The sequence below is a fragment of the Bos javanicus genome, chromosome 23 (assembly GCF_032452875.1).
Source record: "Bos javanicus breed banteng chromosome 23, ARS-OSU_banteng_1.0, whole genome shotgun sequence".
In the NCBI taxonomy this organism is placed as follows: Eukaryota; Metazoa; Chordata; class Mammalia; order Artiodactyla; family Bovidae; genus Bos; species Bos javanicus.
The window spans coordinates 41,766,648-41,788,820 of NC_083890.1; the positions used below are offsets into that span (position 1 = coordinate 41,766,648).

The 22,173-nt window shown below is 40.2% G+C and overlaps 1 protein-coding gene across 1 annotated transcript in view; it reads left to right on the forward strand.

The window, feature by feature from the left end:
- The window catches only part of DTNBP1 (dystrobrevin binding protein 1), a 101,182-nt gene that overhangs the window by 15,279 nt on the left and 63,730 nt on the right, over positions 1-22,173 (forward strand). Inside the window, exons 4-5 of the mRNA XM_061398821.1 lie at positions 2,997-3,057; positions 11,406-11,538. Coding sequence (XP_061254805.1) covers positions 2,997-3,057; positions 11,406-11,538 — 194 coding nt within the window. The remainder of the gene's footprint in view (positions 1-2,996; positions 3,058-11,405; positions 11,539-22,173) is intronic.

A 22,173-nucleotide genomic window follows, 5' to 3' on the forward strand; every position in this document is an offset into this window, starting at 1 on the left:
TACAGCCATGTCTATAATGTGTCTATTCATTGCACTGAAACACAGTATTTTCTCTCTGAAACTAGTGCTGAGTGGAGGAGGGACCATTTTAAATATCTAAATCATAAAATTTTTTTAGATTGTTAAAATACTCTGTAAAATACGATAACATGAAATTTTGCCATCTTAACTATTTTTAAGTGCACAGCCCACTAATGTCAACCGCATTCACACTGTTGTCCACCTGGTCTCCAAGAGGCTTTTCGCAACCATCGTTCTCTTTCTATAAATTTGACTACTTTAGGCACCTTTTGTAAGTGGAATCATGCAGTACTTGTCTTTTTGTGATTGGCTTATTTCACTTAATATATTTTCAAGTTTCAGCCATAGAGAATGTAAAGATTTCCTAATTTCTTCCAGTTTCATTGAGATTTAATCGGCATACACCACCATGTAACCTTAAGGTATTGCCGCATAATGATTTGACTTACTTCATGAGATGATTGCCACAGTGAATTCAGTGAGCATTCACCATCTCATATAGATAAAAAAGAAAAAGAAAAAAATGTTTTCCTTGTGATGAGAACTCAGAATTTATTCTAGCAATTTTCATATATAATGTTCAGTATTGTTAATTATATTAATAATGTGCACTACATCCCTGGTACTCTTTTGTCTTACAAACTAGAAGTTTGTACCTTTTCACTGCCTTCATTCAATCCCCTGTCCCTCCACCTGTGGTAACCACAAATCTAATCTCTTTTTCTATTTGTTTGCTTGCTTGTGTTTGAAGTATAATTGACCTATAATACTTGGTTAGTTCCTGGTACACAACATAGTTATTTGATATTTCTGTACATTACACAGTGATCACCGCTGTCATCACCACTAATTCAAAGGAAGTTCCTTTCTTTTTAAGGCTGAATAATATCCTACTGTATGAATATGCCGTATTTTGCTTATACCTTCATCCATTAATAGACACAAGTTGCTTTGATTTTTTGGCTATTGTGAATAATGCTGCTATGAACATGGGTGTGCAAATATCTCTTTATGACCCAGCTTTCAGTTTTTTGGTGGTGTATCCTCAGAAGAGGAAATGCTGAATCAGATGGTAATTGTACGTTAATTTTTTGAAGAACCAATATACTGTTGAGCAGCTGCACTATTTTATATTCCCCTGTGTGTGTTAGTCACTCAGTCATGTCCGACTCTGCCACCCCATGGACTGCAGCCCGCCAGACTCCTCTGTCCACAGGATTCTCAAGCAAGAATACTGGAGTGGGTTGCCATTTCCTTCTCCAGGGGATCTTCCCAACCCAGGGATAGAGCCCATGTCTCCTGCATTGTAGGCAGATTCTTTACCATCTGAGCCACCAGGGCAGTGCACATTTTTCCAGTTGTCATTTCTCCGTATTCTCACCAAATCTTGTTTTGGGGGTTGCTAAGTTTTTTTTTTTCCCACTCTCATTGGTGTGAAGTGGTGTCTCATGGTGGTTTTGATTCAGTCCATCCTAAAGGAGATCCGTCCTGGGTGTTCATTGGAGGGACCGATGTTGAAGCTGAAACACCTGGTACTTTGGCCACCTGATGCAGAGAACTGACTCATTGGAAAAGACTCTGATGCTGGGAAAGACTGAGGGCAGGAGGAGAAGGGAACGACAGAGGATGAGATGGTTGGATGGCATCACTGACTCAATGGACATGGGTTTGGGTGGACTCCGGGAGTTGGTGATGGACAGGGAGCCCTGGCATGCTGCGATTCATGGGGTCGCAAAGAGTCGGACACAACTGAGTGACTGAACTGAACGATGATGATGGTGAGCTTCTCATGTGCTTATTGGCCATTTGTATATCTTCTTTAGAGAAATATCTATTCAAGTCCTTTGCCTGTTTTTGGATAGAGTTGTTTTTGTTGTTGTTGAGTATTGGGCATTTTCTATATATTCTGGATATTAATCATTTGTCAGATACGTGATTTGTAAATGTTTTCTTCCGTTGTATTGGTTGCCTTTTATCTGTTGATTGTATTCTTTGATGCACACAAGTGTCTCATTTTGATGAAGTCCAACTTGTTTATTTTCTCTGTTGCCTGTGCCTTTGGTGTCATATCCAAGGAATCATTACCAAATGTGATGGCAAGAAGCTCATGTCTTCTTCTAAAAATTTGATAGTTTTGGGTCTTATGTTTGGATTTTTTGATCCACTTTTATTTAGTTTTTGTATATGGTGTTAAGAGTCCAGCTTCATTCTTGTGCCTGTGGATATGCAGGTTTCCCAGCACCAGCATATTTGTTGAAAAGACTCTCCTTTCCCCGTTTAATGATCTTGGCACCCTCGTCAAAAGGTATTTGACCATACATGCAAGGGTTTATTTCTGGGCTCTATTCCATGGGCCTGTGTCTCCCGTTATGCCAGTACCATACTTTTGATTATTGTAGCTTTCTAGTAAGTTTTGAAATTAAGAAGTGTGTGTCTTCCAACTTTTTTCTTCTTTTCAAGATTATTTTGACTTTTAAGGATCCCTTGATATTCCCTATGAATTTTATGATGAATTTATGAAAATATCCTGTTTCTCTTCATATTTTCACCCACTAATTTTAGCATCTATTACAGTTCTTGCCGGAAATAATTCATTGTGTTCACCAAATGGTGATTTTCTATTTTTCTCATTTTTTTTCTATCATTATTTATTGAAATTCTACTGTAAGGAAGAGGTTTTCCCATCTGCCCCACTTATTTATTTGGTTCTTTATTTAAATCACTATAAGCTCGTGGCTGTTGGTTTTCATCTATGAGCTCTGACCCATTTCCACCAGTATTTTTTCTACCAAATCTAGTGTCCCAGTGTCCCGGATTTGGCAACTAGAAGCCCCTTCAAGTTAATGTCTGTGTTTGCAGAATGTCTCCATTACTTTTTGAGCTTTTCCTTTCTGAGACCACAGGTTGTATTTTAGATAGGATTTTTTAATGTGTGGCTTTTATTTTGAATTATTATTAATTTTTGCTTTTCTTAGGTATGAAGATACATGGGCTGCACTCCACAGGAGGGCCAAGGAATGTGCAAGTGCTGGAGAGGTAAAGAATTGGCTCCTCTTATACTTACGGGGAGAGTATACTTTGGCAGTCTTAAATGCTTATTTTTAAGAAATTAAATTTATAATTGTGTTAAAATGTTTGACAGGGTATCTTATAGTGAGTTTTGTAGTTGGTTATGAAACACCCTAAATAAAGCACTTTTTTGTAATTTCTCAGTCAAGTAATTTAGTTAGCTTAGAGAGTTTATAACTTTTATTCTAGAGTCGCAAGTGACTCTTCGGTTCATCGAGGTATAATGCTTTGAATCTGAGGTCTGGTACCTTTGCATTTTATGTAAATTATGTCATTTCTTTCTACTCGCTATTTAAGAATTCCTTTGGCGGGGACAAAAGAACTTTGCTCAGTCTACTTAAAATCATTAATTTGTTTATTAGCAAATAAATATAAAAATCTCAGGAGTCAACCTCAATTTCTTAGAGAAACAACCTATTTTCTAGCACTATAGAGTGTGTAATGAATAAAAGTGACTTAAAATTACTTGGTATATACTTAAAGCTTTTTTAGCCAAGATCAAATACTCTGCTACTGATGTCAGTCAAACTTTATTTCTTTCTAAAAACAAGTCTGTGATTCTGACTTTTAATTAATTTAAACTGACTTTACCATTTACCTGAATTAGTGAAGCTGTAATAGTTACATAGAACATGGTAATACACATGATAAAATTTAGACATTAGTGTTTCTCTTAGAAATTACAGAAAAAGAAGAATATAGGCTTCTGTCAGTAGGGCAGAATGAATACTGTGAAAAGTCCTGTAAGTGTAAAACCCCTAAATGCTGGATAGATTTTTGTTTTAATTTAAATGCAGTAAGCTTACAAAAATTAAGGGAAGTCCTAAAGGGCCAAAACAAGCAAACAAAAACAGCAGGGAACTGAAATGAGAGTGGTTGAAAAAAAAACACGGAAGCAGGGTTCAAATAGTAAAACAAATGTCTTAGAGATTTATTGGGATAGGAGATTTTTGTCTATGGGGAACTGAGTCTGAGACTCCTGCATAAAGCTCTAGATGCTCTCGGTGAAAGGATGATTTAGGACATTTTTAAAAAGAAAGGAAAGAAATCTTTAAAGCACACCTGGAACACCTAAAGGTCGACCATGTACTGGGCCCCAAAGCCGTTCTCAGCACGTTTCATGTAAGTCAAGTCATACACAATATGCTGTGATTCTGGTGCAAATGACCCTGAAAGTCGGTATAGGAAAAGAATTCTGAAAAATCCATATGTTTGCAAATTAAACATGCATATTATGCATCGTTTATGGTTCAATAATTACTACATACATATTGTGTAAGTTGTCAAAAACTACTTAGAGGGAAATTTTATAGACGAAAAATAGACTGAAAGTCAATGAGCTAATCTAACTTAACAATTAGAGAACAGAATAAATCATGAAGGAAGAATGAAAGAGATGATAAAGATGAGAGAAGTAAATGAAATAGAATGTAAAAATACAATAGACGCTAGACAAAGTCACGAGTTCTTAGAAGACTAATGAAATATGGTAGCTATCTGATTATATTGATTAAGAAAAAAGGACGAATAGTTTTAAGGATTAAAGAATACAACTGTAGCTATAGCAGAGAGTGAAAAGATAAAGAGTTTGTGAACAACTCTAGGACACATTTGAAAACAGAGGCAAAATGGCAAAATATTAAATTTTTACTAAAGTTTTAGTTGCTCAGTTGTGTCCAACTCTGTGACCCCATGAACTGTAGACTACCCTCCAGGCTCCTCTGTCCATGGAATTCTCCAGGCAAGAATACTGGAGTGGGTAGCCATTCCCTTCTTCAGGGGATCCTTCCAACCCAGGAATCGAACCCGGGTCTCCTGCCTTGCAGGCAGATTCTTTATTTTGTGACTCATGGGGAAGCCCAGAAATTTTTACTAAAACTAATTGTAAAAGCAGTACAAATCCTGAATAATCTTATAGCCACTAAATAAACAGTGTTAATAATTAATCTTTTCACTAGGAAAGCACCAGGCCCACCAAGTAATACAGGAGAGTTCTATGAGACTTCAGAGAATCCACCCTCTCAATGTTAGATAGACTCCTGCAGCAAGTGAAACAAGAGGAGGCTGCCCTGGCCACTGCACGAGGCTAGAGTAACTGATCCTGAACCCCAGCAAGCAAAGTGTGAGAAAGTGAAATTGGAGTCCAGTCCCAGTCATGAGTGCAGATACAAAAACTATAAACAGAATAGACGTATGAGCTCTCACTTAACTTCAGCAGCCTGTTTCTGGAAATCAGATGTTCTGTGCCTACTTGACACACTCTAAATTGGAAAAGTCATTATGTGTTACATATCAACCCCAAGCCCTCCACCAGCTTTCTTAAATATTTCTGTTTAAAACCAGCAGAACACCTATAGATGGTAGCAGTTTGTTGGGACATCAGGTGCTTCAGAACAGCCTTCCGCCTCCAAACTCACGATGTGCTCTGGCTGGCACGCAGCGGCCTCGTGTGCAGTGCTGTGGCCCCCAGTGCCCGCAGTGTGCAGGGTCTGCCTCTCCTTCACGAGGGGTCCTCGTAGTGTCTTGTGATTCTCATACTCTGACAGTGTTGTCTGAAATTTAATTTGAGAATCTTCTCACATATTGTTTTAAAATCTATATCAAGCTTAAATGTAAAGTTTTCCTATATAAATATGAGCCAGAACTTTGTGTTTGCTTTGTGAATGTTGGATGATAACAAACAGCGTTCTGTCTGGGAAACAACCTGCTATATATGGCTGTGTTGACAAACTAAATCCAGCCTTGCATTAAAAAAAAAAAAAACAAACAGGTTTATTCCAGGATTGAAAGGTTGGCTTGACATTAGAAAATCTTTTATATGCAGTTGACCATGTTAACAAATTAAGAGAAAAATATATGATCATCAGATGCAGAAAATACATTCAATAAAATTAATTCAGAGTAAAACATTTTAGCAAGTTTTTTAATAGATGGTAACTTTTGTCCTGCCGCTGCTGCTGCTAAGTCGCTTCAGTCGTGTCCGACTCTGTGTGACCCCATAGATGGCAGCCCACCAGGGTCCGCCATCCCTGGGATTCTCCAGGCAAGAACTCTGGAGTGGGTTGCCATTTCCTTCTCCAATGCATGAAAGTGAAAGTGAAGTCGCTTAGTCGTGTCCGACTCTTAGCGACCCCATGGACTGCGGCCTACCAGGCTCCTCCGTCCATGGGATTTTCCAGGCAAGAGTACTGGAGTGGGAACTTTTGTCCTAATAGCTACCAAAACCTGCAGTATTTGACTTGCAGTACTTTGATTTCATAGTCAGTCATCTTACTAAATTGTCTTATTCTGATAATTTGCATCTGGGATGGGAGTTTTGTGAAGATGGAAGGGAAGAAACAAAAACCTACCAGTCTTTTCATTTCTTCATCTCTTTTTATAGTGGGTAGGACTTCCAATATAGTGTTGAATAAAAGCTGGAGATCTTGGTTCAGATTTTGGCTCCATCAGATTTAAATGTGAAAGGGAAAACTACATATTTTAGAAAATACTGGAAAAGCTAAGATCTCAGGGCAGAGAAAGGTTTCTTTAACAAGGCATAATAAACACCAACCATAAAATAAAATACTGATAATTTTTATCAAATCTTCTGTTCATCAAGCAGTACCATGAAAAAGTTAAGCAGTTCACAAAACAGAGGACTAGTGTTCAAAAAATATGAAAAACCTCTGCACACTAATAAAAAAAGAGAACAGTAAGTCATTAAAAAGTACACGAGAGGTATGACCGGGTATTACCCTGAACAAAAAGCATGAGTGGCCAGTAAATGTGAAAACATGTTTAAAATCAATTAGAAGGCAAGGAAATACAAATTAAAACCCCAGATTTACACTCATTAGATTATCAAGCATTTAAGAAGCCTTGAATTTTCTGTGCAGACAGTCATTACTCACTGATGACAGTTTTCCCTTCCCCGGCAGCATGATGGGGAACAGCTAGAACTAGGGGGTGTAAATCGATTGGCACAGTGACATTAGAAAAATGAGCTGGCGTGAAGTAAAAATTGAAATTCCACAAAGCTTTCGAAACCACAGTTCTACCCCTAGGGAGATTTCGGTAGCATTGTGTCCCCAGCTTTGCCCTGTGATGTTGTATGTCTCACACCTCCTTGGATAACATTGGTATGGTATCATCTGTTCATTATGTGTGACAAATAGATGACAGAACTTGAAGTCAGAGGTGGCTAGGCTGGGGGAGGTCTAGCTCAGTTGAGCCACTGGGCGGTGGGGAAGGAGGGTGCAGTGAGGAGCTCAATACCTGGGACACGTTGGAACCTAACTTGTGAAAGTTGCCTCTGTGCACCAGATTTGTTCCAGAATGTTTATAGCAGGTTTTGTTGGAACTTTAGACAGTCCCAAAGTCTCCCTGTGGAGTAATTATTATTTATAGGATCAGGGACTTCCCTGGTGGTCCATGGCTGACCCCACGCTCCCAGGGCAGGGGGCCCGGGTTCCATCCCTGTTCACGGAAATGCTGCAAAAAGATCAAATGCTATGCAGCAGTGAAAATTAGTGAACCATTACACCTCCGTGTATCAATACGGATGAATCCCACAATGTTCAGTGAAGACTGTATCCTGTAGAGGAGCTTTAACAAAAGTTGTTCTTTTGATTGTAAGAAGCATTTCATAATAAAATATGTTGGAGAAAGAATTTCCTGGAAGTTCTGTTGCTGAATTTATTATATGGGGGGGAATATATAATATTTTCCTAGTTGTGTACTTTTTTATTGTAAGACTCCTATCTTATCAAAAGTGCCACTGTTGTTTTCCAGAAATACAGTTCTCAGATTGAAAAATGAAAGTTAATTTTAAATCTCTGACGTATTATTGAGACATATGGAAAATTTTAAAATGTGTATCTTTAATAAACTGTTTTCTTGTGTATTTTGTCAGGCCATGCTCGTGTGTCATTAGTGGCCTTTAGTCAATGTCAGTCTGCCAGGGCAAATATACTTAAGGATAATTCAGTCTTCTTTGACAAGTTATCTTATACTTAACTACTTTAAAGCTCATTCTTATTTATAGTTTTAAAATTTAGAGCAATGTTGCTTTAGCAAAGTTTGTTCAATATAGCTTTGTTGTCTAGACTTTTTCTACAAGATTTTCTTTTTAACAAGTTCTTTGATTTGTTTTTCCCTCACTTAGTATGTAAATAAACACGTAAATTGATAGTGACTTAGGGGTTAGATTCTGAGGGTAACTTTCTAAAGTTAGACTCCCAGTGCATTATTTGCTTATGCTTTTGATTGTTGTGAAGTACTTGCTTGCCTTCAGATTGAACTCTTTTAAGACAACGCTTTAACCACTTGGTGTGTAAGCTGGTTAAATCAGGCATGCTTCATTCTCTTGGGACTCCAGCTTGGATCTCTTGTGCTTGTGGGGAGTGGACTGGCCTGGGTGTGGGAATGCCTGGTTTCTGCAGTGATACGTTTTGACCTTGGGCAGATAAAGGGAGTCTCTCTGTTTCTAGCTGACTCACATAAAATGGTATGACACCATTTACCCTGCTTAGCAAACAGAGTTGTTTGAAAATCGCATGAACTAGGTGAAAGTGAAAGTCGCTCAGTCGTGTCCGACTCTTGGCAACTGCATGGACTCACCCATGGAATTGTCCAGGCCAGAGTGCTGGAGTGGGTAGCCTTTCCCTTAGCAGGGGATCTTCACAACCCAGGGATCGAACCCAGGTCTCCCTCATTGCAGGCGGATTCTTTACCAACTGAGCTATCAGGGAAGCATTCCCCCCAAATGCTGAACTGTTCTTTACAAATATAAAAGATTTTATATTGTTTTATTACCCCAATATTACCCATTTTGAAAATCATTTGGGTCCCAGCTTTTTCTTTGTTCTCCTAACTTCAGTGTCCACCAGAAGGACTTTCGGGATGATTTGTAACTTTGGGAACAAGCCCAAACTGTGGGTTTGTCTTGCTACTTAAACTTGATTTTCTGGTGTTAAATCTGGATTTATTCAGAATTGTTTACTTGGAGGAGAAAAATTGGCCTTCTGAAGATGGCTCCCTTCCTTATTATTAAGTAAAGCTAAAGTACAGTTTCTCAGAACCTTTTCTTTTGCTACTTTTCACTTTTCTTCCTTTGTGTCCCTGTATAAACAGTCCCGAGAAGATTGATTAAGGGCGTGGGCTTCAGTGTCGGATTCCTGGGATTGAATCTAGGTCCTGTGTGGCCTTGAGAAAGTGACTTGTCTTCCTTGCACCTCAGTTTCTTCCTCTGTGAAATGAATGTAGTAACATGGCTCTGTTTACAAGGCTGCTGTGTGTTCAATGTGAATTGCTTAACACAGGGCCTGGCACATAGAAAATGCTCAAAATGCTTTGCTCTTATTACATAATTGTTGACAATGATTTCAGAGAATCCATTCAACATCCATTCTTTTAAATTAAAGTAATATTTGAATGTATTTTGATAGATTCTTTTTATGTACACTTAAAGGTATACAGAATATGATTTTGAATTTTGTGGGAGGCATGAACTATACTGTACTTAAGTTTTAATATTCATGTTTCATTTTACTTTTCAGTAATAATATTTGTATATAAAAATTGTTTATTCTAGATCTTTCAAATTATTAACACAATTAACCACTGCAGTTAAGATTTAACAAACTTTTTAAAAGATACGCCATGTACCAGGAAAAATACCGTTTATCGTCGTCAGCCCTGTGCAATTAGTTTTTCTTTTATTAGTGTTTAAAAACTGAGGCTTAGAGAATTTGTGAGACCTACTCCAGACTAAAGCACAATTTGTTTTTCTTTCTTGTTCACCACAGTGTCTTCAGTGCCTGAAACAGAGCCAGACAAAGAGCAGGTGTTCAGTAGGAGCTCGTTGGATATTACAGATGAATCCTATGGGCAGGGGTTGTTATTTCAAGCCCTAATTTTCTTACTGTTGCATCACAGAGAGGCTGTATTAGCCACATTAATCTGTTAGCAATGCTCAGTACTTTTTAAACTGCTCTCTGGGATCTTTATAAAGCTGGCTGGCACAGGCATTTTTAAGCACGCAGAATTGATGATCATGCCCCTGGAGCAGCACTCGGTGTCGCCGCTCCAGCTCAGCTGAGGCTTGTGTGTGAGGCCGTGTGTGTTACCCCTCCAACGTGGACTGACTGACAACCACGAGAGGGGTGAGGTGGGGATAAAGTGAGGAAACAGGACAGCTTTCTGATCTCTTTATTGTTTTTATTTCAATGTTGTGAATTCCTGGAATATTAAAGTGTAGAAGCTAAAACAGTGCAAATAATTTTGTATCTTATTTTGATACTTTTATTCTTCTGAAAGATCTTTCTTTAGTGAGATTCAGTAAAAATCAGTTGTATTTGTGTTTCAACTCTTGAAACATCATGCGTTGTGTAAATTGTCCTTTTTTTATATAACTTAACTGTGAACTCTTATATTAAAACTTTATATTTTACAGATAAAGTTCAGATATACTTACTTTTGTTATATAATGAATTTTGCAGTCTTTATTGTACAAAATGCGGGAATCTTCCACACTTCCTACTCATCACTAGTGATGTTTTCAAAAGATGACCTCTCTATGCTCCTTCTAAATCTTATCGTAGGCCCTTTCCCCTCTCACCATGTTAGGACCAAAACAAAACTGGCTGGGAGAAACTGCTTAAGTCTTCTGGAAAAGAAGTCAGAATTATTTTAGGCTAGCCTAGCGTCTCGCATCCCTGCTATTAGGAACCTTTCACTTCTGAATTTGTTAGTATAAATCCTGTTCTCCTTTTTTTCTGAAATTGTTCAGTTGCCTCAGTGATTCCTTCGTATACAAGTACCATTTATCTTGCTTTATTCAGTGAACGTTCCTGTTTAAATGGAAACTGAATCATGGTATATTCTAAATGCATTAGGGAACTTTTCTTTCAAAAGAAGTCCTTTTGTAAGGCAAATAATTACCCATTCATTATGTCTGGGGTTTGTTTTTGTTTGTTTTCTTTTCAGTTGTTAGTGGCTGTTTTCTGTTTTATTTTTTCTAGATTTGAATTGTGCAAATACATGGTTTACTTAGAAACAGGGTGTAGTTAGAAGTGACTTCTAAGGTCATGGCTCAACTTTCTCTTTGCCGGGTTAAGATGCACCGATACAACCCGTAATTTGAGGTTTTTCTGCACTGGATATTAAGGTGGTTCTTTTCTAAGAAAGAAAACAACGCCAGTCTCCTCAGAGTATTGTGTTGTCTGTACCCCAGTAGAAGGGTTTTTAAAGATAACACGGGCTGGCTCTCATTACGCCGGTCTGACCTCTGTGTCTGCAGTCCTGTGGGCCTGACCCTCCCCTTCCGTTTGCAGCGGGTGGACAGCGAGGTGGTCATGCTCTCCGCGCACTGGGAGAAGAAGCAGGCGAGCCTCCGGGACCTGCAGCAGCAGCTTCAGCAGCTTCCAGGCCTCATCGCAGACTTAGAATCCCTGACGGCAAGTCTGAGTAAGTTCCCCGTTTGCCTCTAGACTCTGCTTCTAGGAAGGAAAATAATTTGGCCTGACTCCAAAGCTTTCTAAGAATACATTAATCTTATTGCTTAACAGGATTTGGAGGGAAATGGTTCCAATTAATTTCATATTCTGATTAATTGATGATTTGACAAAAAAGCGATGATTTAAAATGTGGAAATGATTTTTAAAATACACCACTACCTTTTTCTGCCTCCGATCTGCTCAGAAAACATACTTTTCTTGATTCTTAAAGTGACTCGGGACTGTCTTTCTGACTTTAGGTCTCTGTTTAAAAGTGTAAACGTGGGAAATGGAAGGGGTTATGGTGGCTTTGTTATGACTAACGGCTGTGCTCTGAAAGTTGTTGCTTTTAATACTGGGTTTGTTCAGAGCTTCATGTCTTGAAATATGCTCTTTTTTTCTCCTTAAACTGATAAAAGATTAAACAGATACAATTAAATGAGGGTACCTGTTTGGCTAACTTTATACCTTGTGGAAGATTATATATTTATTTTTTGTTTTTATTGGGATGAATCATGCTGATATTTGTTTCTTGGGCTTATATTCAGAAAATTGACTTGTATCCTAGACAGTGCCACATCATAGTATAACATTCTGGCTTATTATTTTCTAACCAAGCTTAAGATCTTAGTGAAGTAAGAGGTAGGGGCTACCTACATAGGAGATGAATTTCTTGAGCTAATAACCTGAGTCTTAATAAGTAAGAAGGTGTAAAGCTACCCCATCATCTCTTCCTTTTTTCAATACTACATTTTTAAAAGCAAAACAGAGCTGGTTTACAAAGCAAGTAATTAGCGAAGCATAAAACTTGTGTGTGTGAATAAAATGAGCCCCATTGGTATGTGGAATGCCGCTGGTGATGATAATAGCTAACGTTTGTAGCGCCCACTATATGTCGGAGATGGTTAGGTGATTTACAGACATTATTTACAATCCTCACAAGATCCCTGCAAAAGTAGCTGTTGTTATCCCACTTTACAGCTTAGGCAAATTGGGCTTGGAGGGGTGGAGATTTGCTCAGGGTCACACACAGTAGGTGTGCATCCAGGGTCGCAGCCGCGGTGATGACATGCTCAGTGGAGGACGAGGCGTTTGGAGTGGCACCTGTCAGCAGACCCCATGACCCGCGTTCTTGAAGCCCTGGTATCAGTGTTCTGTTATTTCTGAAAGCAGGGTTGGGGAAAAGAGACTCTGGGTTTAGGAGGAAGGCCCTCTGGCTTTATTTCCCTCTTGTAGGTATAGGAATGGTCCTTCTCAAGCCTTTGATAACTGACAGAAAAAGCCTCCAAGACACTGGGGGAATATTCCTTTTAGTCATTTTCTGTTCAGCATCTCTTCCTGTATCTCTTTGAGTCTTTTTTTTTCAATGGTTGTGTATTTCTTTGCAGAGACATCCACCTATGATACTATCCTGCTTTCCTTTCCAGCTGAGAGTAAATTCTGATTATAAATATTATTTGTTTGATGCCACTCTGCTGATTAAATGCATTTGGCCTCAGTTCTAATTATTCTCATAGTTAAATCTACTTAAGATAGAATATAGTGTATTTTCCTTCTCAATTAGGATTCTACTATCCTGAAGAAGTGATGTTTAGTGATGTGATACCATCTTCAGAAACTGAATTTTGACTTTTTAAATGAATGCAACGAGTTTCCCAAATGCTCACCTGAGTTCTGTCTTTACTAATCTGAGAATATCGACCACCAAAAGCAAATTAAAGCTAAATTAAAGCAAATTAAATTAAAGCAGAAGTATCAGTCTTGACAGTCACTTCCAAATAATTTAATTCTTATTTTTCATGGTGGTATAGTTGACCTGCAATATTATATTAGTTTCAGGCGTACAACATAGTACACCTGGACACTTACGTACACTGTGTGCACACCTGAGCACTTACGTACACTGTGTGCACACCTGGACACTTACGTACACTGTGTGCACACCTGGACACTTATGTACACTGTGTGTACATTGTGTTTTATAGCGATTGACCCTGGTTCAATTCCTGGGTCGGGAAGATCCTCTGGAGAAGGGATAGGCTACCCACTCCAGTATTCTTGGGCTTCCCTGGTGGCTCAGCTGGTAAAGAATACGCCTGCAATGCTGGAGACCTGGATTCATTCCCTGGGTTGGGAGGATCCCTTGGAGAAGGGAAAGGCTACCCACTCCAGCATTCTGGCCTAGAGAATTCCAGGGACTGTCTATCCCATGGGGTTGCAAAGAGTCCGACATGACTGAGTAACTTTCCCTTTTTTCACCCTTTATATACATTATGAATTGATCACCACTTTATGTCTAGTAGCCATCTGCCACCATACACAGTTATTATAATGTTATGGACATTCCTTTTACTGTGAACTGCGCCCCATGAGCTGCTCTATATTGGACGTTTGTGCCTCCTAGTCTCCCTCACCCGCTTCATCCAGCTGCCCCAGCGCCCTCCCCTCTGGCGACCACCACTTTGTTCTCTGTCCCTGCGAGTCTTTTTCTGTTTTGTTCTTTAGATTTCATATACAAGTGAAATCACATGGTCTTTGTCTTTCTCAGCTACTCCACATAACATATTACCCCCTGGGTCTATCCATGTCGTTGTGAACGGCATTATTTCATTTTGTGTGTTTCTGAGTAACGTTCCGTTGAATGTATGTACCACATCTCTTTTACCCATTCCTCTGTTGAGGGACGTTTCAGTTTCCTTCCATGTTTTGGCTGTTGTAACTAAAATGCTGCAGGGACCATGGCGGGGGCACGTGTCTCTTTCCTCATGCGTGTTTTCATTTTCTTTGGATAAATACCAAGGAGTAGAGTAGCTGGATCATATGGTAGTTCTACTTTTGATTTTTCAAGGAACTTCCATATTGTTCTCCATAGTGGAGGCTATACCAAATTACATGCCCACCAACAGTGCCCGAGGGCCCCTTGCCAGCCCTTGCTGTCTTTTAGTAATAACCATTCTGACAGGTGTGAGGTGATGCTGTGGCTTTGATCTGCATTTTCCTGATGATTAGCCATGTCGAGCATCTCTTCAAGTATCTGTTTTTTCAGGTCCTTGGGAAAATGTTTATTCAGGTCCTTTGCCTATTTTTTTAATCGGATTGTTTGTTTTGTTTGTTTTGTTTTTGAGTTGTGTGAGTTCTTTATTTATTTTGGATATTAACTCCTTATCACGTATATCATCTGCAGTATCTTTTCCCATTCAGGAGGTTGCCATTTCATTTGCTGATGGTTTCCTTGGCTGTACAAGTATCTTTATACTTTGATCTAGACCCATTTGTTTATTTCTGCTGTTGCCGTTGCCTGAGGAAAACATTTGGAAGCCAAATTTGCTGGCTTGTATAAGTACATGTCTATATTATTAACGTATTTCATGAATTCATTTTAATGAGATTATGCACCATTCTTAGAAATTTGAATCATTTGGTTTTAATGCTTGCCCATAAACTGTGGATTTCTTTATTTTGGGGGTGAAGTGAAAGTCGCTCAGTCGTGTCTAACTCTTTGCGACCCCATGGACTATACAGTTCATGGAATTCTCCAGGCCAACATACAGAGTGGGTAGCCTTTCCCTTCTCCAGGGGATCTTCCCAACCCAGGGATGGAACCCAGGTCTCCCGCGTTGCGGGCGGATTCTTTACCAGCTGAGCCACCAAGGAAGCCTAAGAATACTGGAGTGGGTAGCCTATCACTTCTCCAGTGATCTTCCTGACCTGGGATTCAAACTGGGGTCTCCTGCATTGCAGGCAGATTCTTTACCAACTGAATCACTAGGGAAACCCTGATAGCTTCCCTTTTGGGGGGTAGTCTCAGAATGCTCTTTGTTATTACCTAATTACTTTTATATAGTATTACAAAGCTTAATCAAGCAATAATGAAAAATAAAAATTACTTAGAAGAAAATAGTAACTAATCTATATGTAGTCACAAGATTCTCTTCTCTGAACTTTTTACCCTTTCACTCCCAAATCTAATACCGTATCCATTCAGTCCCTGTATTTCTGAGGCCACTTAACTCTTTTAGTCTTGCCTTGCTCTCTAGAGGGTCTGCCCTTAGTAAAGAATAAGGGATTAATATGATGTGAGCAATTTGGACCTTTGATGATGCTTTTAGCTGTGCTATCCTGTGGCTTAATAAATATGACTCCTGATTACACGCTCCCTCAGGAATTAAATAAGAACAGATAATCCACTCATGTTGTTTTTTTAATGGGATGTGATCCATCCAACTTACAAAGCCTGTGTAATAGATCATCACTGGTGAGGCTTGTCATTTAAAAAAAAAAGAGATAATAAAGGTATGCCGGGAATTGGGAAAGACGGGCTGTGAACTGACTTTCAGATCTGGGTTTGGACCGCAGTTCCCCAGCTTCCTAACTGTGAGACTCTGTGCAGGTTTCCTGACTGCTCTAAGCTTTAGTTTCTTTGCTTTTAGGATTGAAGATGAGAGAACCTGCTTCACCAGGTAGCTGGAGGGCCCCTAGTGAGGGGAGAGTGCCTGGTACGTGATAGGCGTCTGTGAGTCCCGTGCACCATTTGTGGGCTGAGGGGACACAGCAGTGGACAAGACCAGGCAGCTGCCGCCAGGATGCTCACTTTCTCCTGGGAGTCTCTCTGGCCTTTGCAGATTTACAAAACCATTGTCTTTGATGAGAGGATTTGGATGGATGTTACACAATTTAGCTTCTCCTACACTGGAAAAGGTCAGTTTTCATTCCAATCCCAAAGAAAGGCAATGCCAAAGAATGCTCAAACTACCACACAATTGCACTCATCTCACTCACTAGTAAAGTAATGCTCAAAATTCACCAAGCCAGGCTTTAGCAATATGTGAACCATGAACTTCCAGATGTTCAAGCTGGTTTTAGAAAAGGCAGAGGAACCAGAGATCAAATTGCCAACATCCGCTGGATCATCGAAAAAGCAAGAGAGTTCCAGAAAAACATCTATTTCTGCTTTACTGGCTATGCCAAAGCCTTTGACTGTGTGAATCCAATAAACTGTGGAAAATTCTGAAAGAGATGGGAATACCAGACCACCTGACCTGCCTCTTGAGAAACCTATATGCAGGTCAGGAAGCAACAGTTAGAACTGGACATGGAACAACAGACTGGTTCCAAATAGGAAAAGGAGTCCGTCAAGGCTGTATATTGTCACCCTACTTATTTAACTTCTATGCAGAGTACATCATGAGAAACGCTGGGCTGGAAGAAGCACAAGCTGGAATCAAGATTGCCGGGAGAAATCTCAATAACCTCAGATATGCAGATGACACCACCCTTATGGCAGAAAGTGAAGAGGAACTCAAAAGCCTCTTGATGAAAGTGAAGGTGGAGAGTGAAAAAGTTGGCTTAAAGCTCAACATTCAGAAAACGAAGATCATGGCATCTGGTCCCATCACTTCATGGGAAATAGATGGGGAAACAGTGGAAACAGTGTCAGACTTTATTTTGGGGGGCTCCAAAATCACTGCAGATGGTGATTGCAGCCATGGAATTAAAAGATGCTTACTCCTTGGAAGGAAAGTTACGACCAACCTAGATAGCATATTAAAAAGCAGAGACATTACTTTGCCAACAAAGGTCCGTCTAGTCAAGGCTATGGTTTTTCCAGTGGTCATGTATGGATGTGAGAGTTGGACTGTGAAGAAAGCTGAGCACTTAAGAATTGATGCTTTTGAATTGTGGTGCTGGAGAAGACTCTTGATAGTCCCTGGGACTGCAAGGAGATCCAACCAGTCCATTCTGAAGGAAACCAGTCCTGGGTGTTCATTGGAAGGACTGATGTTGAGGCTGAAACTCTGATACTTTGGCCACCTCATGAGAAGAGTTGACTCATTGGAAAAGACCCTGATGCTGGGAGGGATTGGGGGCAGGAGGAGAAGGGGACGACAGAGGATGAGATGGCTGATGGCATCACCGACTCAATGGACGTGAGTCTGAGTGAACTCTGGGAGTTGGTGATGGACAGGGAGGCCTGGCGTGCTGCAATTCATGGAGTCACAAAGAGTCAGACATGACTGAGCGACTGAACTGAACACAGTAGTTAAGAGTACAAAACCCTGGTGTGAAATGTGAGAACAGTGTAGTATTCTGTATATTGAAAAATAGTGTGTAAGGATAGAATGGAATATTGTCCTCCAGATTCTGTACACTTTCTTGGTTTAGCACTAAGTCATGTCCGACTCTTGTGACCCCATGGACTGTAGCCCGCCAGTCTCCTCTGTTCATGGAATTTCCCAGGCAAGAATACTGAAGTGGGTTGCCATTTCCTTCTCCAGGGGATCTTCCTGACCCAGGGATCAAACCTGGGTCTCCTGTATTGCAGACGCTCTCTTGCGTTGCAGGTGGATTCTTTACCGACTGACCCACCCACTTTCTTGTTGCTCAGCTGCACGATGTAGTCTGCATGTAAGTTAAACAAGCAGGGTGACAATAGACAGCCTTGACGTACTCCTTTCCCAGTTTTGAACCAGTCCATTGTTCCACATTGGGTTCTAACAGTTGTTTCTTGACCTGAATACAGGTTTCTCGGGAGGCAGGTAAGGTGGTCTGGTATTCCCATCTCTTTAAGAATTTTCCAGTTTGTTGTGGTCCACACAGTCAAGGGTTTAGCGTATTCAATGAAGTAGAGATAGATGTGTTTCTGGAATTCTCTTACTTTTACTGTGATCCAACGGATGTTGGCAATTTGATCTCTGGTTCCTCTGCCTTTTTAAAAATCCAGCATGTACATCTGGAAGTTTTTGGTTCACGTAGTGTTGAAGCCTAGATTGAAGGATTTTGAGCACTACTTTGCTAGCGTGTGAGATGAGTGCAACTGTACGGTAGTTTGAACATTCTTCGGCGTTGCGCTTCTTTGGGATTAGAATGAAAACTGACCTGTTCTAGCCCTCGGGCCACTGCTGAGTTTTGCAAATTTGCTGGGATCTTGAGTGCAGCACTTTTACAGAATCGTCTTTTAGGATATGACGTAGTTCAGCTGGAATTCCGTCACATGCACTAGCTTTGTTCGTAGTAATGCTTGCTAATGCCTACTTGACTTCACATTCCAGGATGACTGGCTCTAGGTGAGTGACCACACCACTGTGGTTATCCAGGTCACTAATGGGGCTGACTGTGACTCAGATCATGAGCTCCTATTGCAAAATTCAGACTTAAACTGAAGAAAGTATGGCCTAGTGGTTTTCCCTACAACACTTGTTCTGTGCATTTTACTGTGAAACTGGTAGGATGTTTGGAACATGTTTATTGAATTCTCCTGAACGTCCACTAGAGGGTGGTCTAATCCTATTCCTATTTTTAAAGTCTAAAATGTCAAGAGCTTTTCTGAATTCTCTGTTGCTTAGTTTATTTTGTATGACCTACTTAAAAAGACACCTTCATCTAGAACAGAAGATTCTGTTAATTCTCAGATAACACAGTTCTGTAAGATAATGACAGCCTTGTACTGAGCTTGCTTGCCTCTTTCTTTCAATCTGACCTGACCGGATACATTGCCGTTCTGCTTTCTCTGTACAGAATTTGAGAGTGCATCTAGCTAGGAGACCGTCACAGTTTTTACGGTTTCATGAAGCAGATTATCTTATAGTCCAGGTTATGTTCTGAGATTAGACCCTTCAAGGGACATATTAGCTCTCTTTCGACACGGTTTAGTATATACTGCACAGATCTCATTTGTTTCATGATGGATTTTTAATGCACTCTTCAAAGTTCCTTGTTACCACACCATCATTACCTTATCACGCGAAAAGTGACGAAAGCACTGAAGACTCTTGTGGTCCTTTAGTACCTGGCCTCCTGTGACCTATGGGTTTGCAAAGATTTCTTTGTTCCCTGAGGCTAATTATTTTTGCTAGAAAATACTCATTAAATGTGAAGTTATGAATTTTAATGTGCTGCTCCACTCTTCATATGTCAGTGGTCACACTGCACCTAGTATGTATCTGAAAATGGCACAAAGGAAAATTCCAGACAGCACAGCTCTTCCTCTGGGGCGGTCTCCACATGAGGGCTTGTGACGCTCTTTCCTGCACAGCTGTCAGGCTCTCCCAGATGGCCCTTCCCAATAAAATTCCACCCATCCTCCCCACCGATCACTAACTGAGACATATACTGTTGTTATAGTGAGCAAAATGGTGAGGCTGGAACTTCTTGTGAAGGTACTTTTGTGCCTGTGGAGGCCTGCTAGTGTTTTATGCACGTGCATTCTAAGTCTGGTTACCAGATTTACTCAAATCTGCGACTGTTTCCTAGCAGAAGATGAGCAGGGTGTGACGGGGAGATTAAATCTCCGCCTGTTTAAATTCAATATAAAATATTCAGAGTACATACCATATATATGCTTATTATTTAAAGAGCATTTGGTAAAGTTTTTCATATAAAAAGGGAGGAAAATTCATGTTCATCAGTGAAGTTCTTGTATATTTTATTACTGACCTCAAGCCTGATAAAAGTTAAAATGGAAAGGTTCCGTGGCTGCTGCTGCTTTAACTCACTGGGCCTAACTTGATACACTGATAACAGTGTTTTCAGAGTTCTCTGCCCATGTTTGATTTGCTCATTGACAAAATTTAGCATAACCTAATATGTAAATTAGATGAATATGAATCATAGATTTGCTTTCTTGGTTATTATTCTTTGTTTTAGAGTGATAGAATCGTTGTATCTCCAGAAATCCTTCTCAGTTGAATTCAGCAGACCAGATGTTTTGTTGTTGTTCAGGCACTAATTTGGGTCCCACTCTTTGTGACCCCATGGACTGCAGCACGTCAGGCTTCCCTGTCCTTCACCATCTCCTGAGTTTGCTCAAACTCATGTCCACTGAGTCGATGATGCCATCCAACCATCTCATCCTCTGTCGCCCCCTTCTCCTGCTGCCCTCAATTTTCCCAGCATCAGAGTCTGCATCAGGTGACCAAAGTATGGAGCTTCAGCTTCAGCATCAGTCCTTCCAGTGAATATTCAGGACTGATTTCCTTTAAGATTGATTGGTTTGATCTCCTTGCAGTCCAAGGGACTCTCAAGAGTCTTCTCCAACATCACAGTTCAAAAGCATCAATTCTTCAGTGCTCAGCTTTCCTTATAGTCCAACTGTCATATCCATACATGACGACTGGAAAAACCATAGCTTTGGCTAGACGGACCTTTGTTGGTAAAGTAATGTCTCTGCTTTTTAATATACTGTCTAGGTTTGTTCTAGCTTTTCTTCTAAGGAGCAAGCATCTTTCAATTTTGTGGCTGCAGTCATCATCTGCAGTGACTTTGGAGCCCAAGAAAATGAAATCTGTTACTGCTTCTACTTTGTCCCCTTCTGTTTCCCATGAAGTGATGGGACTGGATGTTGCAAAGATGTAGTCTTTACCCTTAAGGTATTTACAGAATGCTGAGAAAGATAAGAGTACAAAATAGTGGCATAATGTCAGAGTAGGAGTCCTGGGCAGGGTTCATGGGCCAATGGAAGCACAGATGAGGGGGAGAGAGCTCTGACCTGAACCTGCCAGGGAGATGTGCGGTTGGGGAGGGGGGAAGCAAAGACCCCTCAGGACAGGCAGGCACACACGGGACCCTCCTCGGAGTGATGAGCGGTCGTGAAGGAGGGTGGTGGTGAGGCTGGAAAAGTAGTCTCTGAGCAGGGAGTGGGAGGTCCCTGAATGCTCGGGTAGGGAGTTAAACTGTAAGTCCTCAGGAGCCTTTGAAACTTGTGAAGGGGAGAACTGGGAGTTGGGCAGGAGCCATAACGTGACCCCGGACTCTCCCGAGCACGTTAAGCCTCAGGTTGCCGTCCAGCACAGGGACACACTGCTGGCCTGTATGTCAAAGCCCCTCTGTTACCCAGCCCCCTGCATGCTGAGGATAACATGCGTGATGCTAAAGGGACCAAGTCGCTTAGAGCTAAATGGATTCTGTATTAAATGTAATTATTTCTAGTTCTTATCACTAATCAAAGTGAAATAGCCTTTAAATAATCCTGTTAGCTATGATCGTCTTGTAAGACCCTGTCAAACTAGTTCTAACAGAGTGAGCTGAACACTCCTTCTTCAGGGCCAGTAGCACGAGCTTCCAGGCTGAGGCTCCCACTCGTTTTTCCATTTAATATAATAACAAAAAATAATCTGTACAGCAACTGATACATTAACACCATTTTTCCTGTTCTCCTTTCCATATATATATTCCTCAGGTATCATTGATGACATTTCTGAAAATCTTAGATGTAATTTTTCATTGATTAAAACTTAGATTTTTGCTGTTTCAGGTTAGGCTTTCCATAGTCACAGGTAATAGCTGTTGTATGTGACCCCTGAAGACAGATTCAAAACTGTTATGAACTGCATTATCAGTCTTCCAGACTTACACTGATCTACAGTGATATATCAATTATGATAAAAGTCATTACCTAAAATGTTCTTGAAGAGACGTGCTAAACTACTTGCCACATTTTAACTTTTTAATAAAATTTAATTTTTCCTCCTAAATCCATGTCTTTTTAAGCCCTAGACCCTACCAAATACAAAAGCACAGATATTTAGTAGAGCTAAAATTTAGGGTATTAAAAATGTGGGGAGTTCCCTGGTAGTCCAGTGATTAAGACTCTGCCTTCCAACTCAGGGGG